At 36.2% G+C, this 26,963-nt stretch overlaps 1 protein-coding gene across 1 annotated transcript; it reads left to right on the plus strand.

Annotated features, from left to right (window-relative positions):
* Nucleotides 1–776: 776 nt before the first annotated feature.
* NHP2 (NHP2 ribonucleoprotein) lies at nucleotides 777–25,650 on the plus strand. Its single transcript, XM_081765089.1, has 3 exons — nucleotides 777–1,093; nucleotides 7,885–7,957; nucleotides 25,239–25,650. The coding sequence occupies exons 1-3, from the start codon at nucleotides 886–888 to the stop codon at nucleotides 25,468–25,470; spliced, it is 513 nt and encodes a 170-aa protein (XP_081621215.1). The 5' UTR covers nucleotides 777–885; the 3' UTR covers nucleotides 25,471–25,650.
* The last annotated feature ends 1,313 nt before the right edge of the window (nucleotides 25,651–26,963 follow it).

A 26,963-nucleotide genomic window follows, 5' to 3' on the forward strand; every position in this document is an offset into this window, starting at 1 on the left:
TATCCTAAAGGAGGAAAGGTTCAAATATTTTCCATAAATATATTCTGACCGTGCGAAGAACTAACATTTCAGCTAGTAATACAACACTAAGTAGTATTATGAGAGTTTCGATATGAATATTGAATGAATGTTATATTGAATATTCACGTTTTGTAAGTACATGGCAACCAGTGGCGGATCCAGGGGGCGATCGTCCCTCCTTCCCGAGGGGAAAACTTTCTTATTTTGTATATGTAAATAAAACTGATCCCAGAGTTTGGAGCTCTTAAAACTAGCTCTAAGTAGCAGTATTACAACCCACCGCTCCCCCCCAGAAGTCCGTCCTGGACCCGCCCCTGGTAGCAGCCGTGCTGAAACTGAATGTTTACACTCTAAATAAGTAAAACAAAATCCTTTGATGTTTCGCATCATCCTACCAGCCAAGATTTGATCGGCAATTAGGAATTTTCAGATGCTTTCTAGAATCAAGAATACCAACATTATAAGCCTTATTCCGTACTACCCTTGCAAAAGTTTCGAACCACAATGAAACGCAAAATATGAGACTGATGAGCTTCTGTAAAGATACGAATTATAGGTGAGTCCAAAAACCAAAAATTTGACGTCATATCTTAAAAGCAGTGTATGATATCGAATATATCAAACTAAAACGCATATTGTGCGTTGCGTTGACACAAACTGTTACAGAATAAGATCCCAAAGCAGTAAGTTTTTCCTGACATAATGCAAAGTCCAGTTTAATATGGTCTGCACACATTGTACAGTTTCATTAACAAATGAAATGAAAATTTCGTAGGATTATTTACTCTAGCGTGTGTGGTCGTGCATGTGTTGATATTTAGAATTTTAATCCTGTAAATTTATTTAAGAAAAGGATAATAAAAAATGGGCAAAGACGAGAAACGGAAAAGATCACAGGAAAATGATGAAGATGAGCAAATAATCAAGAAAAGTAAGGGGGATGACGATGATAATGTAGCTGAAGAAGAAAAGGAACTTTCATATGAAGAGAAACTACATTATGTCAGCGTGATAGCTAATCCGATGGCACCGAAGAAGTTAGCCAAAAAGCTATATAAACTTATTAAGAAAGGTAGTTTTGGATTTCTAGTTAGCATGCCCTCTCTATTACCGAGTACAAGGTTGAAGGTATTATTTCTGGGTAGAGTTTGATAAATAATATTTAATTGGCTGAGGTTCCACCGATGAACCCCTGATCGAAGAAAATAAAAACTGTTTTAAATGTTATTTTAAGCCCTTATGGTTGGTGAAACCCCAAAATTTCAAAAGCTGTTACTCGAGCAGGCGGTTCTACCAAATTTTGACACATTTCGTACATTTTCAGGGTAGGTTAGAGCTTTTATCTTTTAGCAGAGCATGCACTAAATAAGGGGCTCTATTGTTACTTACATATTGAGGCATATGCCGGACAGATGAGGCCAGCATTTTTTGCTGAATATCTAAATAGATACTCCGCCATCCGCGAAGAGCAAATAATCTATCACATATTTCACACACACTGATTTTCGATATCACTACGATCACAGATTACTCACATTTCAATTACCTTTTCGTAACATGGAATGATTTATCCTGTACGCATTCTGTATTTTACTTGATTTTGGCCCCCATCTGTCCGACATAACCCCACATTGACTTCAGGAAGGCTTAGTATAAATAAAATATGGACGTATGGCATAAAAATTACAGTGCATAAAACACGAACTAACTTGTTCTAGGTGACCACTAAGAAGCACGAATGTTATCTAACCGACTCAGCAGGAGTGCAGCACGGGGGCCACAAGCGATAGCGAGGGTATGCGTCCGTAGAGAGCAGGCGCATCAGCGACGGGGGGTATGCGCATAAACGAGACAATACTTTGACTATCACTCGAAATTGATTTCGGCTGTGGGTTAAGTGCCATATTGCCGGACAAATTTTAGGAAATTTACCGGGTCAATTGGAGGATTTATTTAAATTTGTGAGAAAGAATGAATACAAGGGAGGTAAGGCTAATAGTAAAAGTTAAGAAAGTGGTTGTATTTGTTGATTGTTTTTGATGTTGTTAGCGGCACTGTATGTGGAGGCGGATGGACTATTTCGCGGAGAGGTACATTTGTTTTACTTTACGGATCCAGAAATTGTATAATGTACAGAAAAAAGTTGGCAAGTCTTTAATTTGCCCATTTCATGTCGAGAACAGAACCCAACCAACCCCTGCCGGGCTTCTAACCCGTTCCTATTACTACTATTACTACTCTTACTCCTGCTCCTATAACAACTAATACTTATACTGTGGATCCGTATTAAAGTAATACTGCACGCCTAATGTAACGTAATCTAACGTAACTTAATGTAATCCAGCAAAATATAACCGAATGCAAATCATTTTTGTGCTTTTTTTTTCGCAGTTTAGCTTTCGGGCGCCAGATTTTAACCCACTTTTTTGCGATATTCTATACACATTTGGTTAAGTTAGCTTTATAGCCTAATTCAGTCATTATTGCCGAGCGAGCGTTAGCGAGTGAAGGGGGTAAGAGCCCCGCAGGGCATGTTGTTTTCTGTCTTCGTTAGTGTTCGCCCCTCATTACTAAACAGTTCCCTTAATTTCAATATGCTATGCGCTGATAGTAATTACTTACATTTGCACTCCCATTCCTTAACGAAAAATGTCAGGAATTTACCGCCCAAACGTTGTCTGTGATATATATATATATATTTGTGTGTGTGTGTGTGTAAAACTAAGCCCAGCCCAGTGGGATTTATGGGGTTTTGTTGGGCAAAATTGGGTTCTTTATTAAATTTCGTACGTACATTTAGACATATTCCTACTGAAAATAGCACTTCAACAGTCATTTAGAATGAAACTACGAAATTCCCTTCTCGCATAAAGAAATCCATTAAGATCCATCCACGTTTCGTGGGACATATTTTGCACTTCGCATTCGCGTATACTTCTTTTCTAGAAAGGAGGAAGTAGACAGTTTTGTAGAATAACAAAGGGGTGGGTAATTCCATGTAATTAATATAGAATAGAATGAAATCCCCTATTGTAATCAGGATTCAAGAGTCAGCCGTCCTGACTAAAAATTTCTTTATTTTCCGTCAAAACATTCCACGCAAATTTAGTACCTCAAGTGAAGAGCCAAAGATAAAAGAAAGCAGCTTTATTAACACTTTTGCACAAACGCTGTGTTACGCATACATATTATTAATTATCCCCTTAAACCTTGGCTATATACGTGTTTCAAGGTGATTTTTGTTTGTCTTATGTCCAGAGGATATGAAAATGCATTTTTCGCTCTTTGCGTTCGATGATATAAGGTAAATGACGTCCCTTCAAGTTTGGGCGTGAAATAAAGCTACATGTTTTGGGCTAGCATAGAAATATTTTTGTCTTTGGTTAGCAAAAGTGGAAGGGGAAGAAAGTTTGTGAGTATTATTTGTCGGTACCCACAGTTCATGAGAATTTATTAAGAAATGATCTCCCCCTCCTTACATTTGTCGGTACCCACAGTTCATGAGAACTTATTAAGAAATGAACATTATAGCATTTGCTCCCCCTCCCGACTCCCCCCCCCCCCCTTACATCAAGAAAACTTCATATAATCTAGTTTGAAGGCAAACATAGGAAGTGAGTGTTGTTTTAGCGGCTTTTTATGTGTGGATTTGTTGCATTTTTATTAGCGAATTTATGGTAACTAGGTAGTGTAATTTGAGTATAATGCGTGGTACATTATAAGGATAAGAGTGTTGTTATAGGGTTCGATTTTCCGATAGTATCTCATTTGTATTGTCAAATAGGATTGAGAAATATTTTTACCCACGTAACTATACTAGCTATTGCAGCGAAACTTCACATACGCAATACATATAGGACATAATTTTTTTCAAGGTAGATTATATTCGTGTACCTGTACCTGGATCCGCTTTACAGGGCGCAAAACTTAACAAAAGGTATTTGGGGGGAGGGATTTTGAGTGTTACCCCAAATTCCCCTTCTCTCGTACATGATGTACATACGTGCATGGTACCATTTGAAAGCTTGTTCTATTGTGAAGAGAGTAACGTATTAATCATGATACTCGGATGAATAGTACTAAAGCAGTAGCTACTCAACCGAAAGTAATAATAATAATAATAATACTTCGATCTGAAAATACGGGAATTTAAAAGGGTTAAAGCTAACAACGAAAACAATTTAATGTTCATAATTGTGAGTACCAGGTGTATAAAGGATAGTTAACTGATTTTTTTCGTTTTAACAATGTGTCGTACAGAGTCTCTCACAGAGCGGGCAGACTATGATCCTTAAAGATTAATGAGCAAAATATCGATCTAGCACATGTCTCATTAAGAATAGTGATCCCAGATTCGCTAGTGTGAGCCCCCATTGAAGCTACTGAAAGTCAAAATTTTTCTCAAAGATGCAAACTCAGTGGTAGAGCGTTCGCCTCTAGTGCATGGGGTCCCTGATTTGATGTCAGCTCGCGCCAAGTGAACTTTGTAGCGGACAAAAACCGTGTGCGAGGGTTTCCTCCCTGCCTTTTCATTCATTTCTCGTCATCACCGGCTTCTTTAGCGTTACCGGTATAATCGTGGGTCGTAAAAGATTTCATTTCAAAAATTTTCTCGTCTGTTTTAAATCTCGTCATCAGTTGCCAATTTCCTTTCTTACAATGCATTTTACGATTAAAGGACATTTGTAACATTGATAATCGTACTGTACGCAACATATTCCACCAGATATGCAAGAAGAATTAGGGAGTTCCCGATCTCCTTTTTAATACAGCTCTTTTTATTTGTGTGTGTGTGTGAAACATTTGATGTCTTTGATTCAAACTAGGGTATTAAAAAGTAAGTCTGAATTGTGCATTTGTAATTATCATAGGAGAAGATGGTGTTTACTTTTTAATGCAACTCTTTTTCGTTTGTATGTGTACAATCATCTGAATGTAGTGTTGAGAAATCCTTTCTTAAGTATTTTTGATTTGTGTACTACAAAAGCAAACGGAATGTAGTAGCATTGCTTTTTGCTCCAGGTTACAGATGAACACAGTTACTGTGAATTTGATCGAGCACGAACTAAATACGTTATGAACAATTCTGAAACACATTTTTTCTTCAATGGTATTCTGTTCTAGAGATTTCCTTTTGATAATACAGTCAAACCCTATTCTGCAAGTAGGCGTGTACTAAGAAACTATTGAAGAAGCTATGTTTACATGAAGATCATCATTTCAATTCAAGTTTTTAAGTATATTTGTGCAGGTTTTTTAATTGTATTTTTTAGTTTGGTTTTGTCCCCCCCCCCTCCCAAAAAAAAGAAAAACACTGTTTTGAGAGGCCAAGGGAAATTCCAACAACCCTGCTTAAAGTAGAAATAAATTGTTTTATATCTGACTATTCTAGGACACTAATCAAATGCAAGTCTGATACTCACATCTTAATCCATATGTTTGTACAATCTTAATAATGCAAGTTTAAACTTTTTTTAAAGAAAAAATACCGTCAATGGGGCGAGAATTTTGACAATGTACCGATTTAATCATTTCAAATTGTGCAGGAGACTTGAGGAGAAAGGCTGAATCCCTCTAACACTCGATACTCACAATTTTAGTTTAAAATTATACATATCGTGGTAATAATACATGACCTTCTTAACATAACTGAAAAGTTTACATATATATAGACAGTGTTTGTCTACTACAAAATCCACTTGGAGGGAGTTGGGATCGAACCAGGGATCCCGCGCGCCAGAGGTAAATTCTCTACCACTGATCCACCATGAACCCTCGTAAGTTTTTTTTACGTCTTCGGTTACAAGGGCTATGGAAATTTCATCGTTAAAATCAGAATATTACTCTGTATGTGGCTTATCTTGCAAATGAAAATCTCCACTATAGAATTTTATGACTCGTCGCTGAACCGTCCGAACGTCAAGAATATTTTGTCCCAGTGTTTTTTATACAGATTTCGTAGCAACAATTGCATTATTGGCTTTCTGAAATTCAGACGACATGCAGTGTCTTAAATGGTATTAGTCTACTTCTATCTTCCTGCACGCAAGATTCTGAAACGAATAGCAAAATATTTAAAGTAATGCAACATTATAACCAGGGTTGGCTGGTTTAAACCAGCTGGTTTTTTCAAAAAAAAAACCAACTGGTTTAAACCAAAAAACAAAAAAGGTTCGTAAAAGTGTATGTTCGTAAGATTTTTATGAACACACATTTGTGGGTTATCACGTTTCACTCCCATATGATATTCGTATTATATTCAGACCTAAATTCCCCATTCAGTACTCAAAGAACTAAAAGAGATTATGCTACAAAAGCAACTTTTGTTCTTTTTGTAACTTTATGAATGTTTCTTTTGTGATTTTTTAATAGTTTGTTATTATTGTTATGCAATTGCGATCAAAGAAAAATTCTAAATATTGTCTCGTTTTAAGAATGTTTACTGTTGGTAAAATACATCGAAGTGCCGTACTTTTGAGGGGGAAGAGGGTCATACAAAACCCCACCAGAGGCATTTATTGAAATCAGAAGTGTCTTTGGTATCTATTTATGTATAAATGGGTCCGGACCAACCTGGATACAAATAATTCCTATCTTTATTCACTTTTCTTACTGATATGCAAATTAAGTCGTTGTATTTCTTAAACTTGGACTAAAAAAAAGTTGTAGTAAAATAACTTGGACTAAATTAGCTCTTCTGTATTCTGCAGTATTTTGAAATTGTCCATATGTAATTCTGTATAATGGTTTCACTTGTGCAACTGTTTATTTTTTTGTCCTTGTGAAATGGCTCTTGACAATTATATTAACAAGTATGTAAAGATCAGTACAATGTATTTTTATCAGGAGTCCTTCGTGAGTGAGTCGGGAGACATACAGACCCGTATCCAGGGAGGGTCTAGGGGGGCCTAAATTTTTGCTGTGCCCCTAAAAGTTTGCAAAAGAACTATAATATGGTGATGAACTATCATATGGTTGGATCGCCCCCCCCCCCCTAACTTCAACCGCCCCCCTAAGTTTTAGGGCTGGCTACGGGCCTGGAGACGTATCGCCAGTCAATCCTGGTTTCGAGTTCAAATAGGGGAAAATTCCTCTCGGAAATGTAAGCCGAGAAGCGGTTTGGATTTCGCTGTAACCCCTTCCAGCGTAACTCGATTGTTGTATAATAACACCAAGGCGAAACAAACTTATTTCTGTCAATATGTGATATAAATACATAGAGCAAATTATTTAAACCAAAAAAAAAAAAAAAAAAAAACTGATTTAAACCAAAAAAACCGGGTTTAAACCAGAAAAACCTGGTGTTTTGGTTTTTTCAATAAAAACCATGGTTTTTGCCAACCCTGATTATAACACAGTACCCCATATTGATCAAAGAATTCAACGAAAGTTCCAATTGAATTCATTTAGCAACTATTGCAAAGTGTTAATAATAAGAAATTATGCAGTGACTGAAATTATGCAACGATCTTTTTGGAAATGCGAATGAATTTCATATAAAATCTTGTAAGGAAGTAGATTTAAATATGTGATTTGGCCGGGGATCAAAGCCAGATCAGAAGCTTACATTGCCGGTGAGTTAACGTTACTTATCCCTTCATACGTTTCTCAGCCATCAGAGAAATTCATTATTATGTATGTATGTTGGCTGAAGAATGTCATGAAGAGTAAAAATGTATAGCATCTCTGGAGAAAGAATAAATAGCCATGGTAATTTAACCTTCACATGGTAACTCAAAGACTAGAGGTTGTATTCCCGCCCCAGCCATACATTCTCGCTTATTTTCTTTATTTGTAGAATCCATTCGTTTATATTCGACGATGATAAATTTATTTATTTATTTTCTCTTCTATTTATTACAGCTTCCAAAAAGAAAACTTTCTTGAGATATGGATTAAGGGATGTACAGTCACGAATCCGGAAAGGAGAAACTGGGTAAATAATTGAATAAAATTGTTAATACTACTATTTATACTTTGTGCATGTAGTGTTAAAGAAACGCAATAATAAGTTTGTTACCTTTAGAGGATCACCTCTAATTTTTTTTTTTTTTTTTTTTTTTTTTTTTTTTTCACAATAAATAAAACACAATAAAGTCCTTTCGGAATTTAGACTTTGTAGCGTAACTAGAGTGTGGATACTACAAAAAGAGTTGGTGTCTCAGATTAATTTCACTATAGCATGTAATCACAAAACAGTGTTGATTTTTACATCCTCGGTGCAGATAACAAAGATGTTGTTAAAGCTATTTTCCGAGTAACTTGTTGGTATTAAATCATTCAAGACCTCCATGTGCAACACTGTGATCACTGCTTTTCCCACATGGCAGTAATGGCAAGACGCAACATGTGAAGTATCCTGCAGGAAAAGTGTACATTTGCAATAGATTCAGGTAATGCGTATAGAAATTGCGGTAATAAGGTGCATTTCCAGTTTTATCTTGAGATACAGGCAGATTAACGATGACTTCATTGTCGTAAGCCATGAGCGTAATATTCACATTTTATTGTCAAAACTTGGTAGACGGCTCGGCCATTCTGGGTTGCGTTTTTGATTCGATTATAGGATTAGATCTGTCTTATACAGCCGTCCCCAGGTCTCGGTAATGTCCATAATATGCTGCAGGATTGCTTTGTCTTCATTTCGATACATGCTATTATATATTTATGTTAGATGGTGTGAAACGTGATGCAATTTACCTCAAATTGAGATTGGTTGGTTTGGATATCAATGTTCCTTTCAGCACATTGATGAGATGTGGGTCTGCCACTTAACTTAGGATTCGAACGGGTCTTCCACACCGAAGTAGCGTATGTTAACCCACGTCACGAAGGACCTTGTATGTTGAGGTTGGCCTACGTTGTGTGCTTTTAGTTTGCTAAATGAAGCTAACTTTTAGAGATAAAACCTTTCAGTAGTCCTCCCTGCTGGTCTAGTAGCTAGGGTACGCACCCTTGATGCGCCGGTTCCCGGGTTGGATTTCTAGTGGGAGGGACGAACGCATTACATTAGTTCTAATTCTACCTGTAGGTTCACATCTTATGTAGATTCGGTACTGAAAAGGGACGCTAAACTCAAACCATCAAAATGTTTCAGTAGTGTAGTCCTGTAATATTAGTTTCGAAGTATGTGATGCAGAAATTCATTTTATCCCTCTTCGCTACTCTAGTGGTCCACTCGCATTGCCAGTCGATAAAGTACAAACACAACTCTTCTCTTATGTCAGGAACTCATTCTGATATAATTCTAAACAATCGAATAAGATATCTAGTGCTTTTCCTTTTCGGAATCCGAATCGTCCCAGAATTAGGTACATCATATATTACTAATCAATGCTTCAGGTGTAATGGTGCTTATGATCCCAATCCATTGGCGGTGGAAAGCATTGAACGCATTATAGTGTTCGAATTCCATCTTAGAGTGTAATTGTCATATAGCCGACTGCTGAAACAAATAACAAGAATTCATTTGATAACTTTTCGGTTAAAGAAGAAAGTAGATGAGTGGTTAGATTGTGGTTTATAGACTCATTCAGCGTTTAGACTAGGGATGGCCAGATCCGGATATTTTTGGATCCGGATATCCAGACACTGGATCCGGATCCGAGATTTCGGATCTTGGATCCGCATCCGACAAAACGGATCTTGGATCCGGATCCGAAAATCCGGATCTTGGATCCGGATCCGAAATTTTGAATCTTGGATCCAGACCTGAAAAACTGGATCTTGGATCCGGATTCGAAACTCCGTGTCAGAAAATTCGGGTGTTCCGAATCAGCAAAATTTTCGAAATTATTGACAAAGTGATTTTCATTCCTATGCTTAAAATAAGATTTTAAGACACTTTTGGTATCTGATCGTGTGACAGCCTTGCGTTCTCTTCATTCTGTTGATATTTGGTTTTCGTGCCTTAATATGTCACAATTACTCCAAATTTGATTGAGTAAAACTGTCGACTTAGGTGAGAGCAATCTCATTGTCAGATTCGATTCTAGTGGAAATACTTGACCGAAAAGGTAGTAAATCTTTTTAAAAGCGGTCGTCCTGATGGAAATTTGTCCTTTGTTTTCTGTAACACTAGTCAAATGCTGGGATGAAACCTTAGTCTCAAGCCCAAGCTTCTTCATTAGACTCAGGCTGCTTACTTTTCTAATTCTTTCTGAGTTATTGTGGTCACTGAATGAGGCCATTTCCTAGTCGTGATGGGCTAGGCCATTGCTAATAGAACAGCCCATAAAATATAGATCAAATCAAATTAAGGAGCAACTTCCTTTTCTTGCTCTTGATGAGATTTTTTTCTTTCTTTAAAAATACGTTTCTCTGTGACCGTACCACTCCAGTTAGAATTAAGAATTGTAGTAGAGATGAAGTTCTAAATGGCAATTAATGTATCAAAATCAATGTATTAATGTACTGTATGTGTATACAAAATACCATATGGAGCCTCGAGCAGTAACACGTATCTTTGTAATTAGTAATCCACTACTATTAACTCTGCATAGGTTGTATAAGGAGCTATATCATTCATGTAAACACATAGGCGGATGCAGGGGGAGGGCGAAAAGTCGTTCGCCTCTACCCAGCGCCACCATTAACAGTGTACTTTAGTAGTAATTTGTGGCAATTTCAGATCATCTAAGTAATTTTTCACTGCTAGCATCCCCAACCGCCCCCTAAGCATCCATCCGCCCCCTCCAGGAGTCCGTTCTGGATTCGGCCCTGCGCAAACATAATATACAACTCATTCAAGAGTACATTTTGGTAGCTTTTTAAAATTTTTATCTTAAAGGATTGTCATTTCTCGTGGCTACTTATGCAATTTTGTCCACAGGCATACATGCAATTTCCAGTCATTACGCAAATACATTTATGTACTTAATAGACCTCGGCTAGTTGGGGGCTTCGCCACTAGACCCCCGTTACTAGGGCCTCGCACCACTAAAGCCTCTAATCATAATCAATTTAAAAAGAAATGTCTGGGGATTTGCCCTTAGACCCTCTGATATCTCATTTGATCGGCCTATGACCTCGTACCTCGTAAACCTACAACCATACCGAATCAGTTCAAATATCAAATTGTATGTAATAACATTCCGGTATCCCGAGACATACCGAATTTCAGTGCGAGTACATGGGGGCTTTCCCCCCAGCCCACACATTTGCTCGGTCTACGGCCTCGCACATCATACGCCTGCAAACATAACGAATTTTTAAGAGGGCGCGGTGGCTCAGTGGTAGAGCGTTCACCTCCGGTGCTTGGGGTCCCTGGTTCGATCCCAGCTCGCGCCGTGTGGACTTTGTGGTGGACAAACATCGTGCTCGTGGGTTTTCTCGGGGTTTTCCCGTTTCCTCCCACTTTCTTCATTTCATTTATTTCTCATAATCACCGTCTCCTTTAGCCTAACCGGCATAAGCGTGGGACGTAAAACTCAAAGATTTCATTTCATAACGAATTTTTGTTCAAATAACAAGTTTCATTTCTCTAACATTCCAGGATTCCGAGATATAAAAGTCTTTTCTCTCCGCCCCTTTTCTTCCCCTCTAAGACATACATCAAAAAACGCTTAAGTACATACCTAATTATTTCAAATGTAAAGTCCAAATACCAAATTCTATGCTCCTAACCTTCAGAGGTTCCCAGATATCGACATGTTATTATAATAATTACAATCCTCACCCTCTTTCCTTTCCATCTCTTCTCTTTTCCTTTTTACTAAAACGTCAAAAAACACTGAAACACATGTCAAATTATTTTCAATGAGAAATGCAAATACCAAATTTCAAGTCTCTAACCTTAAATGATTGAACATATTAATACAATAATTGTAATCTCCACTTAATTTTCTTCTCGCCCTTTTTCTTCCCTTTTGGGCCACATATCAAAAAAAAACGTTGAAATACGTATCTAATTATTTTAAGTGAGAAGTCCAAATACCAAATTCCATGTTTCTAACCCTTTAAGTTTCCAAGATATAGGCATATTATTATACTAATTGCAATAATTGCAATTACCACCCGTTCTTTTACTTTTTACATCTTCCCTGCCTCTTCTAATTTAAATATCAAAAAGCACTTTAACAAGTATCAAATTATTTTCAATGAGAAACCCAAATACCAAATTTGAAGTATCTAACGTCAAGAATCATCATTATTTTCCACCCCATTTCCCCCCTTCCTCGTCGAATTTCCCAAAGTCCTTCCTTAGTAGTATCCTACGTCACAAAGCCTATAAACTGTCCAAATTTCACGTTTGTAGCTTAAGCGATTTGGCCTGTACGGTGATCTGTCACTCACTCACTCAGAACTTTGCCCTTTTTATATAGAGAGATTTAAGATTTTATGGGAAAGCCATGGATTTTGTCCTAAAGCCGCCAGTGTCTTAGAAATGTAATAAGCTTTGCTATAAACTTTAAGCAATCAACTGACTGAACTGCGTCTATATGTATTATGTAAAATGCCGCTTATGATATTTATTTTGCTCGTAACAAAAAATAGAAATAATGACGAAAATTCAAGGACATCCATGATTTTAGCGTAATGCTGCAGGAGTTCAGATCATTGAATTAATCATAAGAGCCGACTGTATAAGATAGACTACATTAAATTCCAATGTGGCACAAAGAAAATATGCAGCATTACTATGCAGTTTTTCAACGTTATAACTCATTCTGAAAATATTATCATAGGTCTCACAAACAATCGAGTTTTAATCCTAACTCGATTAATATATAACAAAAGGCAGATCTATACAATTACTGACTTGAGATGAAAGTGGCATACTTGTAGTACGTTTAAAGATATACTAAAGACTAAATGATGGGGTGTGCGCAACAGTGGTCTAACCCCGAAAAATGTGAAAATGAGATTTTCATGTAATCTTTTGTCATTTAAATTGAATTGTCTTCCCACTGAGTTAGATAAAATTCACCTAGTCAATTTTATACATATGGATATTTTAGTTCTGGGTCTCAATCTAAGGCCTAAAATATTCAAATCAGGAGTCCGAATCTGAACTTCGAAATTTCGGGTGTGGATAGAGCAACCGAACATCCGGATCCGGATTCAAGATACAAAACTTCGGATCCGGATCTTATAGGATCCGGATCCGTCTGGCCATCCCTAGTTTAGACTATATGAAATGTAGACTCACAGCTCAACGTGGGATCCGAGTCACATGAGTTTCACCTGTAAATCGAACCCCGGTCTTCCGCGCCGAATATACATGAGCTAACCATGTTGCTTAGATCCTTTCTCAGATCCGTTTTATCATTTAAAGCAAAGTTCTGAAATATTGCGGTAACTCGAGCCAACTATTATGAAGTTGGGCTAACCTTGGCATATGTCGTATTATTAAATAATAGGGCTAGCTTAAATTTTCAGTCTGAAGAAGATGGGAACTCCGATTGAAAATTTCGGCCGTTATTAAATGATACGAAGTAGGGTAGAAGGGAGGAATTGGGCGGAAAACTTTTTAAAAAGTATGTTTTGCATTTCAGTATATTTTTATGAGATTTAATTACACTCAAATGTTGGATAAGTAGATGTTGATCAGAAAAAGAGCTTTGATGAATTTTGAGAGGATGTAATAATGGGAAAAAAAATGATTGAGAAATGACATTTGAAACTGAGTTTCAGGTTTGTATGTGTTTTGGTTTGAGTCACAGTAAATCGCGCATCTGGTAATGTTTTGATCCTGATTTTTTACTGGTGCTTAAGAACATCATAAGGATGGTGCCGTGAAGAGCAGCAATCTTGAATACTCACTCTGAAGCAATTAAAATTTTGTTAAAATTTGTACCTCCCAATTACCCCAGGAGGTAATTAGGCGCATGATGTGGGGATAAGTGAGTGGAATGACTCAATTGAACATTTTTTGGTTAGAATTCATTAAATGCTGTGCTATCATTGTCCTTTGTGGTGTGTACTTTTGTTTCCTAGTGCATTGTGCTTATATTTTATTCAACTTAGGCTTCCAGTGGCCGTTGCGTATACCAATAGTGCTATGCTGTAAATAGGACCTGTTTATCAATCCAGAGTTCCAGCACATGTTCTATTGTAATAGTTTATAGCTATTTAGTCTTATGTTGTTTGTACACCGTCAAAGAAAGCTTGAACAAGACCATTCAATACCTCAAATTTACACGTTCAAAGGAATATTGTTCAAGACATTTTATCAAGAGTCTCGAATGAACTTGAAACAACTTTTACACGATCATAGAGGTATTGAATCATGTTTTGTATACTTGTTGATAGGTGGCAGTCCAAAACAACTTACCGAAACGATGAAAACAAATGAAAGCGAAACTAAGCACTGATTTAGTTCAGAGCAGCGCATGAATAATTATAATATTAGCATCTCTTCTGCAGGTACTTGGAATTTAATAGATTATATTAAATCGTTCAGAAAATAGGTCAATTAATTTTTTAGCAACGAAATCAAATTTTCACTATGTATTTAGTGCCTTTTACATTAAATGCGGGTTAGGTTAGCTTGCCTTAAAAGAGTAAAGTGCTATCTAAGTATAAAATCACTTCCAGTACTAAGCTTTTTTAAAAATCTGATTCTTTACATGGCGTACTGATAACAGTCACACTCAAGAAAAATAGAGAACTGTTTTCCAAAGTTGTGTGTATCACGAGGCAATGACTGCCTTTTATGTTATTTATGCTATGACATCGAAGATAGTTTAAAGAAAAGGCTGAACACAGGAAACCAAACGAAGCAATGATAATACTTTTTTTTCAGCTACTCGACTTACTGCCCATATCTGCATCAGACTTTCTTCACAGACCTATTCCATATTTGGTACTGGTTAAGAATAGACGTTCAAAGAAATAGTCATTTTACTGTTAAAATGTGTGAGTGCGTAAGAAAGAGGACTGTCTGAGATAATAATTTCCACTGTCAGAACATGCTTGTATAATGTAGGAAATCAGTATTTTATGTTTAGAAGTTTAATATTACCAGTATCAAATCATTACAAGGGAGGGGCCGCGGTGGCTCAGTGGTAGAGCGTTCACCTCTGGTGCTTGGGGTCCCGGGTTCTATCCCACCCCCCGCCAAGTGGACGTTGTGGTGGACAAACACCGTGTGCGTGGGTTTTCTCGGGGTTCTCCCGTTTCCTCCCACTATCTTCATTCCACCATTTCATTCATCACTCATCATCACCGTCTCCTTTAGCCTAGCCGGCATAACCCTGGGACGTAAAACTCAAAGATTTCATTTCATTACATTTCATTACAAGGGCTCTAGTTGAGTTGAAATGAGTGAATACGATGTCAGAGGTTTGTTGCACTTTATTTTTATTCATATGTTTCTTGCACTATAACCTCCGTCGATTACGCGCCTGCTCCCTACAGACGTACTCTCGCGCGGGCCCCCTTCTATGTTCCTGCCTTGACACTGTTAAATAGTATTCTCGATATTTTTTTTTTTTCACTTTCTTATATGTGGTATATGTCAGGATGCGCATTTGTATCTTACGGGAAAGCCCTCGTAAAATTAATTTGCACGCATGAAAGCAACCTGTACCTGTACGTGTGGATTTCGTGATAAAATATTTACAAAACAATAAGATAACATGTAATAATTTCCAGGGTACTTCAGTTTGCGAGCATATTATCAATCTGTACGCAATTATTTGATATTATCCCAGATTAATAACAGTACAAAACGTCTTATTAAATCAAGAAAAGTCAGTTATATATATTTTTTTATTTATTTATTTTTTATGGACTTTTTTCTTAATCTACACCCGATATTCTTGTATATTAAATTCTCAAATTAATACTTATATTGTTAAGAAAAAATTTTACATATGCTATATTACATTTTTCAGTAGGGTTTCATATAATCTCAAAAATATTGTACATAGATGATTATTAGAAAACAAATTTTGTTTTAATTCTAACAGTCAAATTTAATTTTTTTCCTAATCATTGTATTATAAACAATGTGTATTTAATTTTCTAACGGTGCATGTTGAACATCTTGTACACGTGTACTATTCTGAGCTTCTCATGTATAATTGTTGACAATTCTCAACCAAACTTACAATACGGTAATTTTTTTTTTATTTCAAAATATTTTAGGATTTATTTTAAATAAAAAATTTCATCCATTTTGTGTGTGAATGGGAATGAATTTAAAACACTTATTGCATTGCCTCTTTGAATGGCAAGGCTTACCCGTTGGAACAAGAAATGTTTGCTTCTAGGGTCTCCTGATTTATTAATTAAAGCTGACCCCAAATTTGTCAAAAATTTACTTGTTTCTTTACTAAAAACACCCATGGTTTCAGCAGCAAAAGCAATGAAAAAATGATCTTCTTTTAATTTTGAATATTTCGAATGCTTTCGTTTACTAGCTGCCTCGGCTGCACTTCCTGCTTCCTCACTGGTTAATGTTATGTATGAGGGTGCGAAAGTGTCTACGCATGTAACATCCCACACTAGACTTTGGCCTCTTTTCCAGGGAATTAAAGTAGTTCCGTCTGGTCTTTTGCCATCATCCCGTAACATTCCTGTTGGTTCCAAAATGCTAGGAATGTCTATGCTGGCGAGAGTTCGCTTTACTATTTGGTTTAATTCTCCGTGGCGTGAAAATCTCCCACTGCTTCTAATGCAACTCAATGCATGAAGACCTTTAGCATCCATTTGATTTTGACATACACACGTGAATTCATGACAAATATTTATGCCAAGGCGTAAGGCTACACTTATTTGAAAGATATTATTTTCCATAAATGTTCCTATGTTTTTTGAGGGTGTAGCTTGCAACCATGCTCCGGACTCTTTCTTGTGAAGCGCTTTAAGACGGGCAGTATCAATAGGATTTTCTGAAACTATTTCCCTTTCTCTTATCTGATTTAATAGTATGTCATCCCATTTCCTTTGTACTCCTTTTGTCTCTGGGATTTCGTTATAAGTGTCTTTCCATATCTCTAGTGCCTCGGTCAAATGGGCAATTTTCACTTCATCAACTGTGTTATGTAAAATGTTGGAGACGAGTGAAACTGCTCCATGGCACGAAGACAAAAAAGCAGGAAAGCTCAAATCAGATACTTTTCGTATGCTTAAACCACCTAATCGTATGGGTAAACTTGCTTGCCTCCACTGACTTTCGTTTAATGTATAATTAATAATTGATTCTAAACCCCTTTTCAGTAAGTTGTCTAGCTGAAGGACAACATATGGCATGGTCCACGTTGGAGTGGTGCGTAGAAAATATGTCAGTTTTGGAATGCCTAAACAGTTTTTTAGAAGAAAATAAGCTATATGTGCAGGCAACTGTTTCAATTTGTCCATTATTATTTTCATACTATTTAAATGTTCTTCAAATTTTTGAACATAGCCATCCTCGTGGAGTGGTGTCCCTAGTAATGACAGCTCATGGGTTTGTATTGTCCGTATTCCAGGCAACAATGTCTGAAACTTGGCTTCAGTGACAGGATCAACTTTTCCCGATACGAAAAATAATTCACACTTGCATGGATTTACTTGTAAACATATCTTTTCAGATTCACTGATTAAAATATTTAGGTCCTGTATTACTGTTTCTGGTGAACCTCCCAAAGTTCCATCATCTAGGTAAAACAAGTTTAATTCTGAAGAAAAACTGCGCACTATTGGATGGATGGCCAAACTAAAAATCATCGGACCTGTAGGATCACCTTGTTGACATCCTACCTGCGACGTAATTGTTTTGTCTCCATAAAATAATAGGGATGGATTAGCATAGCTTTCCCACAAATATGGATATAATTCAGGTACAATCATCTTCACTTCTTTCAATATAGAATCCCTTTCGACCGAGTTAAAAGCGTTTTCTCATTGCCTCAAAATTTAACAATAGTTATGAACATGCATAACTAAATAAATCGTGTATATTTTCAACAAAAAATACTAACAATATCTTCCAGCGAGGTGTTAGCTTTTGTTTAATATTAATGCACATTTGGAAACTCCGATAATTATGGAAAAGAGTAATGCTAATATATTTATTCAACAACTGCCGCTGTCTCACCACGCTATCATACTTGTTTTGTATTTTCCTGCACTTATCTCGAACGCTGATTGGCTATTGAATGCTCTTGAATTGGATTGTTTAGAACAGGACCGAAACGAAATTTCTTGAATGAAACTATTGAACTCAAGACAAAAATGACGTCAGTGCTGACGTCTTTTTCATCAAATAGTCTTGAATGGTCTTGAACAAGAGTCTTGTTCAAGCTTTCTTGGATCGTCTTCAAGCAGTATTATTACCTTCTCCTATGTTTGTTTGAATAACAGGGCCTATTCTTTTTTTTTTTTTTTTTCTTTTTTTTTTAACGTTTTCGGCCAAAGTTTTGACGGCTTATATATATGTATATTTCATATCTGATACATTTTGGATTACGTTCACAGGACACTATACTTTGCTATAAACAATAACTGGAAGGCTTGAAAAGGCATTCAAGTATCTTTGAGATTTAGAAATAAGTTACTCCAAACTTAAGCCTCCAGTGGCCGTTGCGTATTCCAATAGTGCTGATGCTTTAAATAGAATCTTTTTATCAATCCAGAGTTCCAACACATGTTCTATTATAATAGTTTATAGTTATTTAGCGTTACCTTGTCGTATGTTTGTTTGAATATCATGGCCTGTTCTCTTGGTTTTTCTAATTCTTTTTACGTTTCTGGCCAAAGTTTACCGCTTATATTTTGCTTTTTCGTATCTGATACATTTTGGATTAAGTTCACAGGACATTGTATTATGTTATAAACAATAACTGGAAGGCTTTAAGAGGCATTCAGATATTTTTGAGATTTAGAAATAAGTTACTCTTTATTTTTCGTAAGGTATAATTTTTTTTCTAGGCCACATAATACTATTAGTTTTTAAGTGGAGTGCAAGTTATGTACATCAAATGAAAGCTTGAGTATTCCCCACTTACACCCAATCACCCTCACGTTTTTATGTGCACCGGCAATGGTTGTAATCATTTTGCAGCTAAGGGGATAATTGGGTGGTAATCAGACCAACAACAATAAAAATGTTGCAGCATCAAAAGTAAAGATGCTGAAAGCTTACCACTACCACAGTAAGTGCAGAAGAACCTGCAACATACAATCAGTTCTTAAAAACTAGAAAAACTCCTATAACCTATGAGGAATAAAAGGTTAAAAAAAAAACATACCTCCCAATTCTCCCCTTCTACCCTATGGTTTTAAAAAACAGGACAGATACTTCAAAATCTTTCATTAGTTATTTTGTACAATAAGAACATTATGCCTTTCAAAGTACTCCCCTGTATGATCCGTTCACCATTCCATACAGATCTTCCATTACCGGAAGCAGTGCTGCTAGTCGTTCTCGGAAACCATGTTCATGACATTCGTCGCTTTCTTTTCACAATTTCTCCTGTCTTAAATCAGTGCTGACTTCACCTTGGACTCTACTGTGTAATCTTGAAATCTCCAACTACTATCAAAGATTCCTTTAGTAAGCATTCACTGTAAACGTTCAGTAATTGGGTAACATACTGCATCCTTGTCAAACTTCTCTCCCAACCTCCACACTATTGATTTCTCCTTGATTCAGGCGCAACTTCACTCTTTGTCCTGTATATAGATTGCAAATGAGTCGTCGATCCCTCCAGTTAACCCCGATTTCTTTAAGTATTTTCAGAAGTTTGAACTAATTAACCTGGTCGAAAGAGTGTTGCCAGCCGATGAAGTACAAACACAACTCTTCCGTTATGTCAGGAACTCGTTCTGATATAATTCTAAACAACCCTATAGTATATCTAGCGCTTTTCCTTTCCGGAATCCGAATCGTCCCAGATTAAGTTCATCATATATTACTAATCAATGTTTCAGGTGTAATGGTTGATGTTAGGAGTAGGTAGGTTGTGCATAAATTATTTGTTTTATATCAGGTGATCTGATTTTCTCCTAGTTTAACTCCTCTGCAATCTAGGAAATATTTGTAGTGCTTCCATGTAGTCGAATAGCACTGTTTCAGGGTTAGATGAGTACGATCATACAATTTTTAGAGTTGATCAAATATCTTGAAGCAATTTGAGACCTGCTTGAATGATCAAAAATAGAAAGATAGCAAAGAAATTGGGTTGGGAGCCGATGCGTTAACCACGGATCACAGTTGAACGAGTATCAGTTTGGTCAACCTGGACCTTGGTTTGCCGTAGCACCGTGGAATTTTATTCATTTGTAAGTCAACAAACAATTGCGAATGTGCTTATTACTCACTAAAGTGGCATGGCACAAGTATTTTATTCGATTCCATTTTCGTATATATATTAAATATAATGAAGATAGGCTTGGAAAATTACAAAAAGACTTTGGATTCATGGTGATATACAAAGGCAGGAATTGCAAATGGTGTATTACTTATTTTACACATGAATTGTGTTATTTATTCATACATATAGTGTAATAAGGAGTTCGTATCTACTTTTCTATAGCATGCATTCGGTTTTTTTTTTTTTTTTTGCTTGTGTGTGTTTGTTAAGAAAAAGTCTGATAAAATATATACTGAATAACTAAGTGCATGTTCTCTTGCGGTCTTAAATGACGAAATTAGTAGGTGAGAATAGTGTTTTGTATTATGTATTCCATGCTGCACTGTAAACCAATTATTTTTCTCACTTCTTAGAAATATTCACCGAACCTAGATATTTAACTTCCAGCACTGGTTTTCATTTGCTGGCTGATAAATTTCGTCAGATGCAACGTATGAGTAGCATACCGATATAACGTATGGGTATCATATCTGATATAAATATTAGAAACATTTATTGAAGGAAGTCCTGGTAAATACTAGAGCTGTCGTCTGTTCTTCTGCAGATATCTTCGGTAATGAGAACGTAATTTGGGTTAAAAAAGGGAAACATGAAAGTGAGTAACATATGGAGTTGACAGATGAGGAAACAAAGCAAATAGACACCAAGGAAAATTATTATTATTATTATTTTTACATTATACGAGTCCTATCTTTATTTTATGTTGGTATTATATCTACCTTTCTGTAATGTTACTTAAATCGTATATCAGTTCGCATTTTATTCATCTTTCTATCTCCGTTTTTTCACTTGAACTAACTTCTCAGTACGTGTCTCTTGTTTGCCGAGTGGCTAATACGCATGCTCCCGGATTCAATTCGTAAGGCTCTTCGTTCTCTCACACCCGTTTCTCTGAATTTTAATGAATAACTAAGTACATCAAATATACAGATGATGAGCTGTGTAGTATGTACAAAATGCTATAAAATAAACCAATCATATTTTTTCAGATCAGAAAATTAAGTGCGGTTCATGTAATAGCATTTTGTAAGTACTGTCTGACCCATGTCTTCAGTTATGTACTAAAATTCAAAAACAGTGGGCGTGATCTTAGTGAGAATCCTTAATTCGTATACTTACTTCGGATATAAATCAGAGTAGTGATTCGAATATTCGCAAACAATAGGCATAGTCTTTATTTAAGTCTCGGTGCTCAAAAGGAACGTTAAACTCCAATCAACCAGCCAACCGGAGGTGTCTTCATTAGAGCAGACGAAAATCCGAGTTTTAATGGTTACCAAGATTTTCACTCCATGCTTATTATTTGCATTATTTATGTCTTATATTAGGTTAGTGCGAATGAAATGTTCACCCAGGCGCATCATTTTCAAAGACCAATAAATAAAATAAATTTAAAAACTACAATACCTGGTTAATCTAAATAGTTAGTGCAACCATATACTTTTGTCATCACTCAACCAGTGAATGTTTTCTGTGGTGGAAGAGATCTTGAATCTGTAATGCGAAGAAGTCCTCAACCGACAATCATCAGGGAAGATATTCCTTCCCAAGATATAATGAAGATGCCAGAAGAGGTGGTTGGTCGGTGCACCTGACGTGAAGAGTCTGCTTCATCCTTTGCGTGACATGTAGGCGATCAATGTCATGCTACATGAGGACAACACGCTGCTGGATGATTGCGGACAATTTCGGTGCATTTCGGGGAGTTCAACACTATAACGAATTGCGTTGATGGTTCCCCTCGCCTGAGAAAGACATGATGGGTCACTCCCATCACAGACTACCGTCATACCAGCAAAACTTTCTGTGGGTACAGAGATGGTTTAGGAAACAGTCCTGGTCATTGATCATCATCCAAAAATTGTCGCTTATAATTGTCACAGTAGATGAATTTTTCATCAAAAGTGACAATCCGATGTAGAAAACTTTCCCGGTTGTTCCTTACACTCAGAGAACTGCACACCTCTAGACGGCAATTCTTGTTGACCGATGTCAACTTATGTGGTACCTAAGAGTCGAATTTCACCTTATCTTTTGCACAGAGTCGACGAACGTCAGTGGTATGGTGTATGCCTAACTCTTCTTCAATGGCACAAACACTTTTCCGAAGGTCTGCTTCTACGATGTTCCTGAAGAGCTCATTCGAACATAAATTTGATCGGCGCCCATGAGGCTTATTTTGTAATGTCATATCACCGAACGAAACTTTACAAACCAACGACACATGGTCCGTTCATTAGCCATTTATGTTAACATGTTTTGCGGCTTGCTGTGCAGAATGTCAAAGTTTGAATTCGTAAAGAAAAGTTTCTCGCAATTGTGTTCGCCATGATCCCGTTCAACAACGCACTGTCTTCTGACTATGAGGGTACCCAATCTGTTCGTTGGATGTCTACAGAGGTTGTGACGTTAGCCGCGTAAATTAGCCCCTCCCTGTGTTGTATTATTGAGGTAAGTTTCCCACCAGATGTCAGTGGACATTTCATTTGCACTGACCTATTATATTGGTCGTCTGTTTATATTACAATATACTTTAGATGACATTCATAAAGGAAAATTTATCGGTATGCGCAGAAATCAGGAAGATTAACAATTATAAAAACTTAACCCTTTCAGCAGATACCCTCACAATTCTGAATGCTATTTTCACTCTGGCAAAAAATGCTAGTCAAAGGATTTTAGTACACAAATTAGCTACAAGCACATTTGTGAGTAATTGAATGACAAGTTGTCAGGTACCGAATAGGCATCTGTTAAGTACTTGGAAATCACAACGTTTATGAGTAGTGTGTTCTGCGGAGTTGAAGAAAGCCCTCGAGAATCATAGTTTTGAAAGTCTGTTACTCATGCTCTGAAGTGTTTTTTGTAAGTATATATCCCTTTTATTGTGAATTAAAATCTATTTCTTCATTAGGGCAATTTGTTATGTCTGTAAGGTAATTATCAGATTGGTGGGAATGCTGTAAATTTTGGCCGTCCAATTGTGAAGGTAGCCAATAAGGGCAGACTTTTTTTTTTTTTTTTTTTTCGTTTCAGAAATCTAGAAATACTTTGTTTATGTTTATGAGAAGGCAGATTTTGGTGTCTTTTGAAAATAACAGAATGAATATTGTTTTTATTCTTTGGAGGATTTTTCTTTAAATTATGCTATTAGTACAAATTCAGTAATTTCGTGTAAAATCTTATATGTATTTGGTTTGGACAGTCAGGTAAAAGGTAATACAAATAATGTTTGACGGAGTCTTAGCACTGTGTATTGAAATGCATTATTATTTCTTCTCCGTATTAGTAGTATTCGAGGTCTTCTCACCTAGTTGCTTTTGATTGCTATATAGTAAATATTTCGTCATTCACACGACTATTGCAAGTTGAAACTGTAACCACCGAAATAATAACTGTTACAATAGCACGCCTCTGGAGTGATCTGGAGTATCTACCACATGTAACAACTCCAGATACAACTTTTCAATGTGTGAGCAAATGCTAGTTGTCTGTAAATAGTTTTCCACTCAACAGCCATGCCAAGAGAAGAAATGTGTTCTCTTCAAAATATGTGCATATTCAGCATTGCAATCACATATGTTATATACATATATCTTTGAGGCGGGGGTAAAAGTGGGTCTGAAAAGGTAATGGGGATGCTTGACATCACGCAATCCCTCGTGCGTGACCTTGTAATCTTTGCCCATTGTAATTTTTTAGAAAGTGAGGGAACACCATAGATATTTTTTGGAAGTGGGTGGACGACGTATGCCCGCGTTCCGCCTCACTTTTACCCCCTGCTTTGAGGTAGAAAATAGTTCAAACGTCGATATTATGAAACAATTTTTGAATAAAGTGTACTAATGTAAGCCAAAACTATAGAAATTAGTTTATTTATTTACAAATACACAACTCAAAAGAGTCTAAGTATAAAAAAAAAAAAAAAAAGCTATGAAAAGTATTTTCTTAGAAATAATAGACATTTGTGCACTGTAAGTGGCTAAGTACAAATGTGAGGGTGTTTTTTTTTTTTTTTTTTTTTTTTTTTTACACAAAATGTAAATTTTTCAGGATATATTTTCCCTATTATGTTAATATGACTGACAAACAATCTAGAAAGAACTTTTTTTTTTCGAGAACAGATTTAGCAGTGAAAGGGTTAATACGTTAAGCAGATCTCCTTCGTGGCTAAGAGGTTAGCATGCACACCTTTCGCGTGGAAGACTCGAGTTCTGTTCCCAGTGGAAGCCCATGTGGTTCGGATTCCACGTTAATCAATAGGTCCACTTCTCATATAGCCTCGCTGCTGAACAGGACGTTAAACTCAAAATCAACTCAACAATTAATACATTAAGCTTTTCATGATGTTTACACAAATTATGCATGTAAGAAAATATATGTTTTTGCTTATCGTGCGTCTTTTACTGTGTTTGTTCTTGATTTCTGGTATTTCACTCACTTGCTTCCACTAGCATCGTCAGAGGAAATAGCTTTTTTGAAGATAAAATCGAGTGTGAATTTACATGTTGGTTTATTTGTTCACTTCTCTTATATTCCTATGGAGATAACTTCTCTGCAAACTTTTATACAGTTTAACTGCACAATTCTAAAAACATTTCATTCACAATTATAAAATGTATTTTCATGCATAAAAACGCTATTTCCTCCGATGATGCACACAGAAGTGGGTAGGTGAAATATCAGGAATCAAGAGTGAACAAAAGACCCAAGGTATATAGAAACATTTATTTCTTTCATGGGAAAACGTAGTAATCTTTGTTTTCATGTATTTTCTTTTTGGTGTTAGATTGCTATGTTGGAGCTAATCAGTTCGTCTATCTACAACTTATTCACAAAACAAATTGTCCCATTTTATGTGTTGACAACTAACGATAGTTTTTGTTGGTAATATCTTTTTTCGTCTCTTTCCAGCATTGTTATATTCGCTGGTGATGTGACTCCCGTCGATATTATGTGCCATATGCCAGTTGTGTGTGAAGATAAAAATATTCCCTATATCTACACACCATCTCGCCAGGATCTAGGCACTGCAATGGGTGTAAGACGAGGTTGTGTAATGATGATGATTCGTAAACATGATGAATATGCGGACCTCTTTGATTATTGTGTCAATGAAATCAAGCAAATCCCGCTTCCGTTGTGAATATGTTATTTTGATCAGAAAGTGCAACAGAAGATTTTTTTTTTTTTTTTTTTTTCAATCAAATGTGTTGCTGAGTTAAGAGCAGATTGATGGTAAAGTGTCATTGGTATTCACTATACTGTAGAAAGGTGTATTGTTTGTGAAATGTAAAAATAAAACTATTATTTTTATTATTCAGAATTTGTTTGAAATCCACTAATTTAGAACCAACCACGTATCACCATTATGCATTGGAACTTAACAGATGTACAGTTAACTCCCTTGCACATTCTCTTACTGTATAATGTCATGATGAATGAACTAATTTAAGCACGATTCTCTCTGACATATTATTCAATTTCTGTTACGTCTTCTACATATACTCAGATAGTGAGTAAATAAGTTAGATGTAGTCAGTGGCGGCTAATGTTAGTGTTGCATTTCGCAATGACCAAAGTATTTCAAGAAAAAATATTATTAGCAGTAGTAGTAAAGAACAGGAAAAAAAATTACTTTCTAATACTCCCATATGCATTAAGTAACATATTTTTACTTCTATAACTGTAAAATCCATTAATCTGCTGTAACAAGCGGAAAACAATCCATCAGAGAGTCTCTAATTTATATTGCGTTGCAGCGAGCATATGAACGACCAGATTTCTACAGCGAGGCAATTGGAGCGAAAGTTAAGTCTCCTTTCTCCTATGTCAGAAGTTAAAGGGTCCGGTCGTTGCAATGTTCTGCAACAACGCAGCACGGTTTCCAGTAAACGAGAAGGTTTTCGCGCTAAACAAAATTTCTGAATTTTATTTCACTACCAATTACAAATGGAATTCATTTTTATGCATTCATATTTTTAAATTATGGGACTATACTGAAGGAAACCAATATAATGACAATAAAAAAAAAAAAGTGATCGCAAAATTACAAAATACGAAAGAAAATATGTAATAGACTAGAAATCAAATGAAAGTAAACACGCATTTACAAGCTAATTCTTAGCTTGTATACACAATGAAGGCTTCTTGTACCTGTACAGTAATTTGTGAACCAAATATTAATACCGTAAGTCAATATATAGAATCTCCCTCTGTGAATAGTATTTTAGTATATGCATATTTGTTTTATAAAACAAATGTATTTTATACTCTTGAAAATTTCCACATAAAACTGTATGATGGGAAACGCCACATTGAATTTGGGACTAGTTAGAAATGCTCCGAGGCGCAGCCACGAGGGGGTGGGAGTCCACGGGTCCGGACCTCTCAAAAAATTTCGAAACTCGACTAACATTTGTATACCTTCTTGTCAAACTATACTTGTTTAACAGAGAAATGGTTGATGTAGGGTAAATATTTTATTTTATGGCTCATCATGTACTCTTTCTTTTCTTATAAAAATAATCGTTCTATCATTTTTTTTTTCTAAAAATGTAGCTGATATTAATTAATTACTTATCGCCTTTTCGGGTACAGAATAAGACAGGTTCGATATTATATAGACGTATTGGGCCC

The sequence above is a fragment of the Thermobia domestica genome, chromosome 7 (genome assembly GCF_964235325.1).
Source record: "Thermobia domestica chromosome 7, izTheDome1.hap1.1, whole genome shotgun sequence".
NCBI lineage: Eukaryota > Metazoa > Arthropoda > Insecta > Zygentoma > Lepismatidae > Thermobia > Thermobia domestica.

Bases quoted from the DNA above. Each gene is read 5' to 3' on its own strand.
- NHP2 (XM_081765089.1), top strand. From the start codon at position 886: ATGGGCAAAGACGAGAAACGGAAAAGATCACAGGAAAATGATGAAGAT. The intron at 1,094-7,884 runs GTAGTTTTGGAT...TATTTATTACAG, and splicing joins ATATAAACTTATTAAGAAAG to CTTCCAAAAAGAAAACTTTC. The intron at 7,958-25,238 runs GTAAATAATTGA...GTCTCTTTCCAG, and splicing joins ATCCGGAAAGGAGAAACTGG to CATTGTTATATTCGCTGGTG.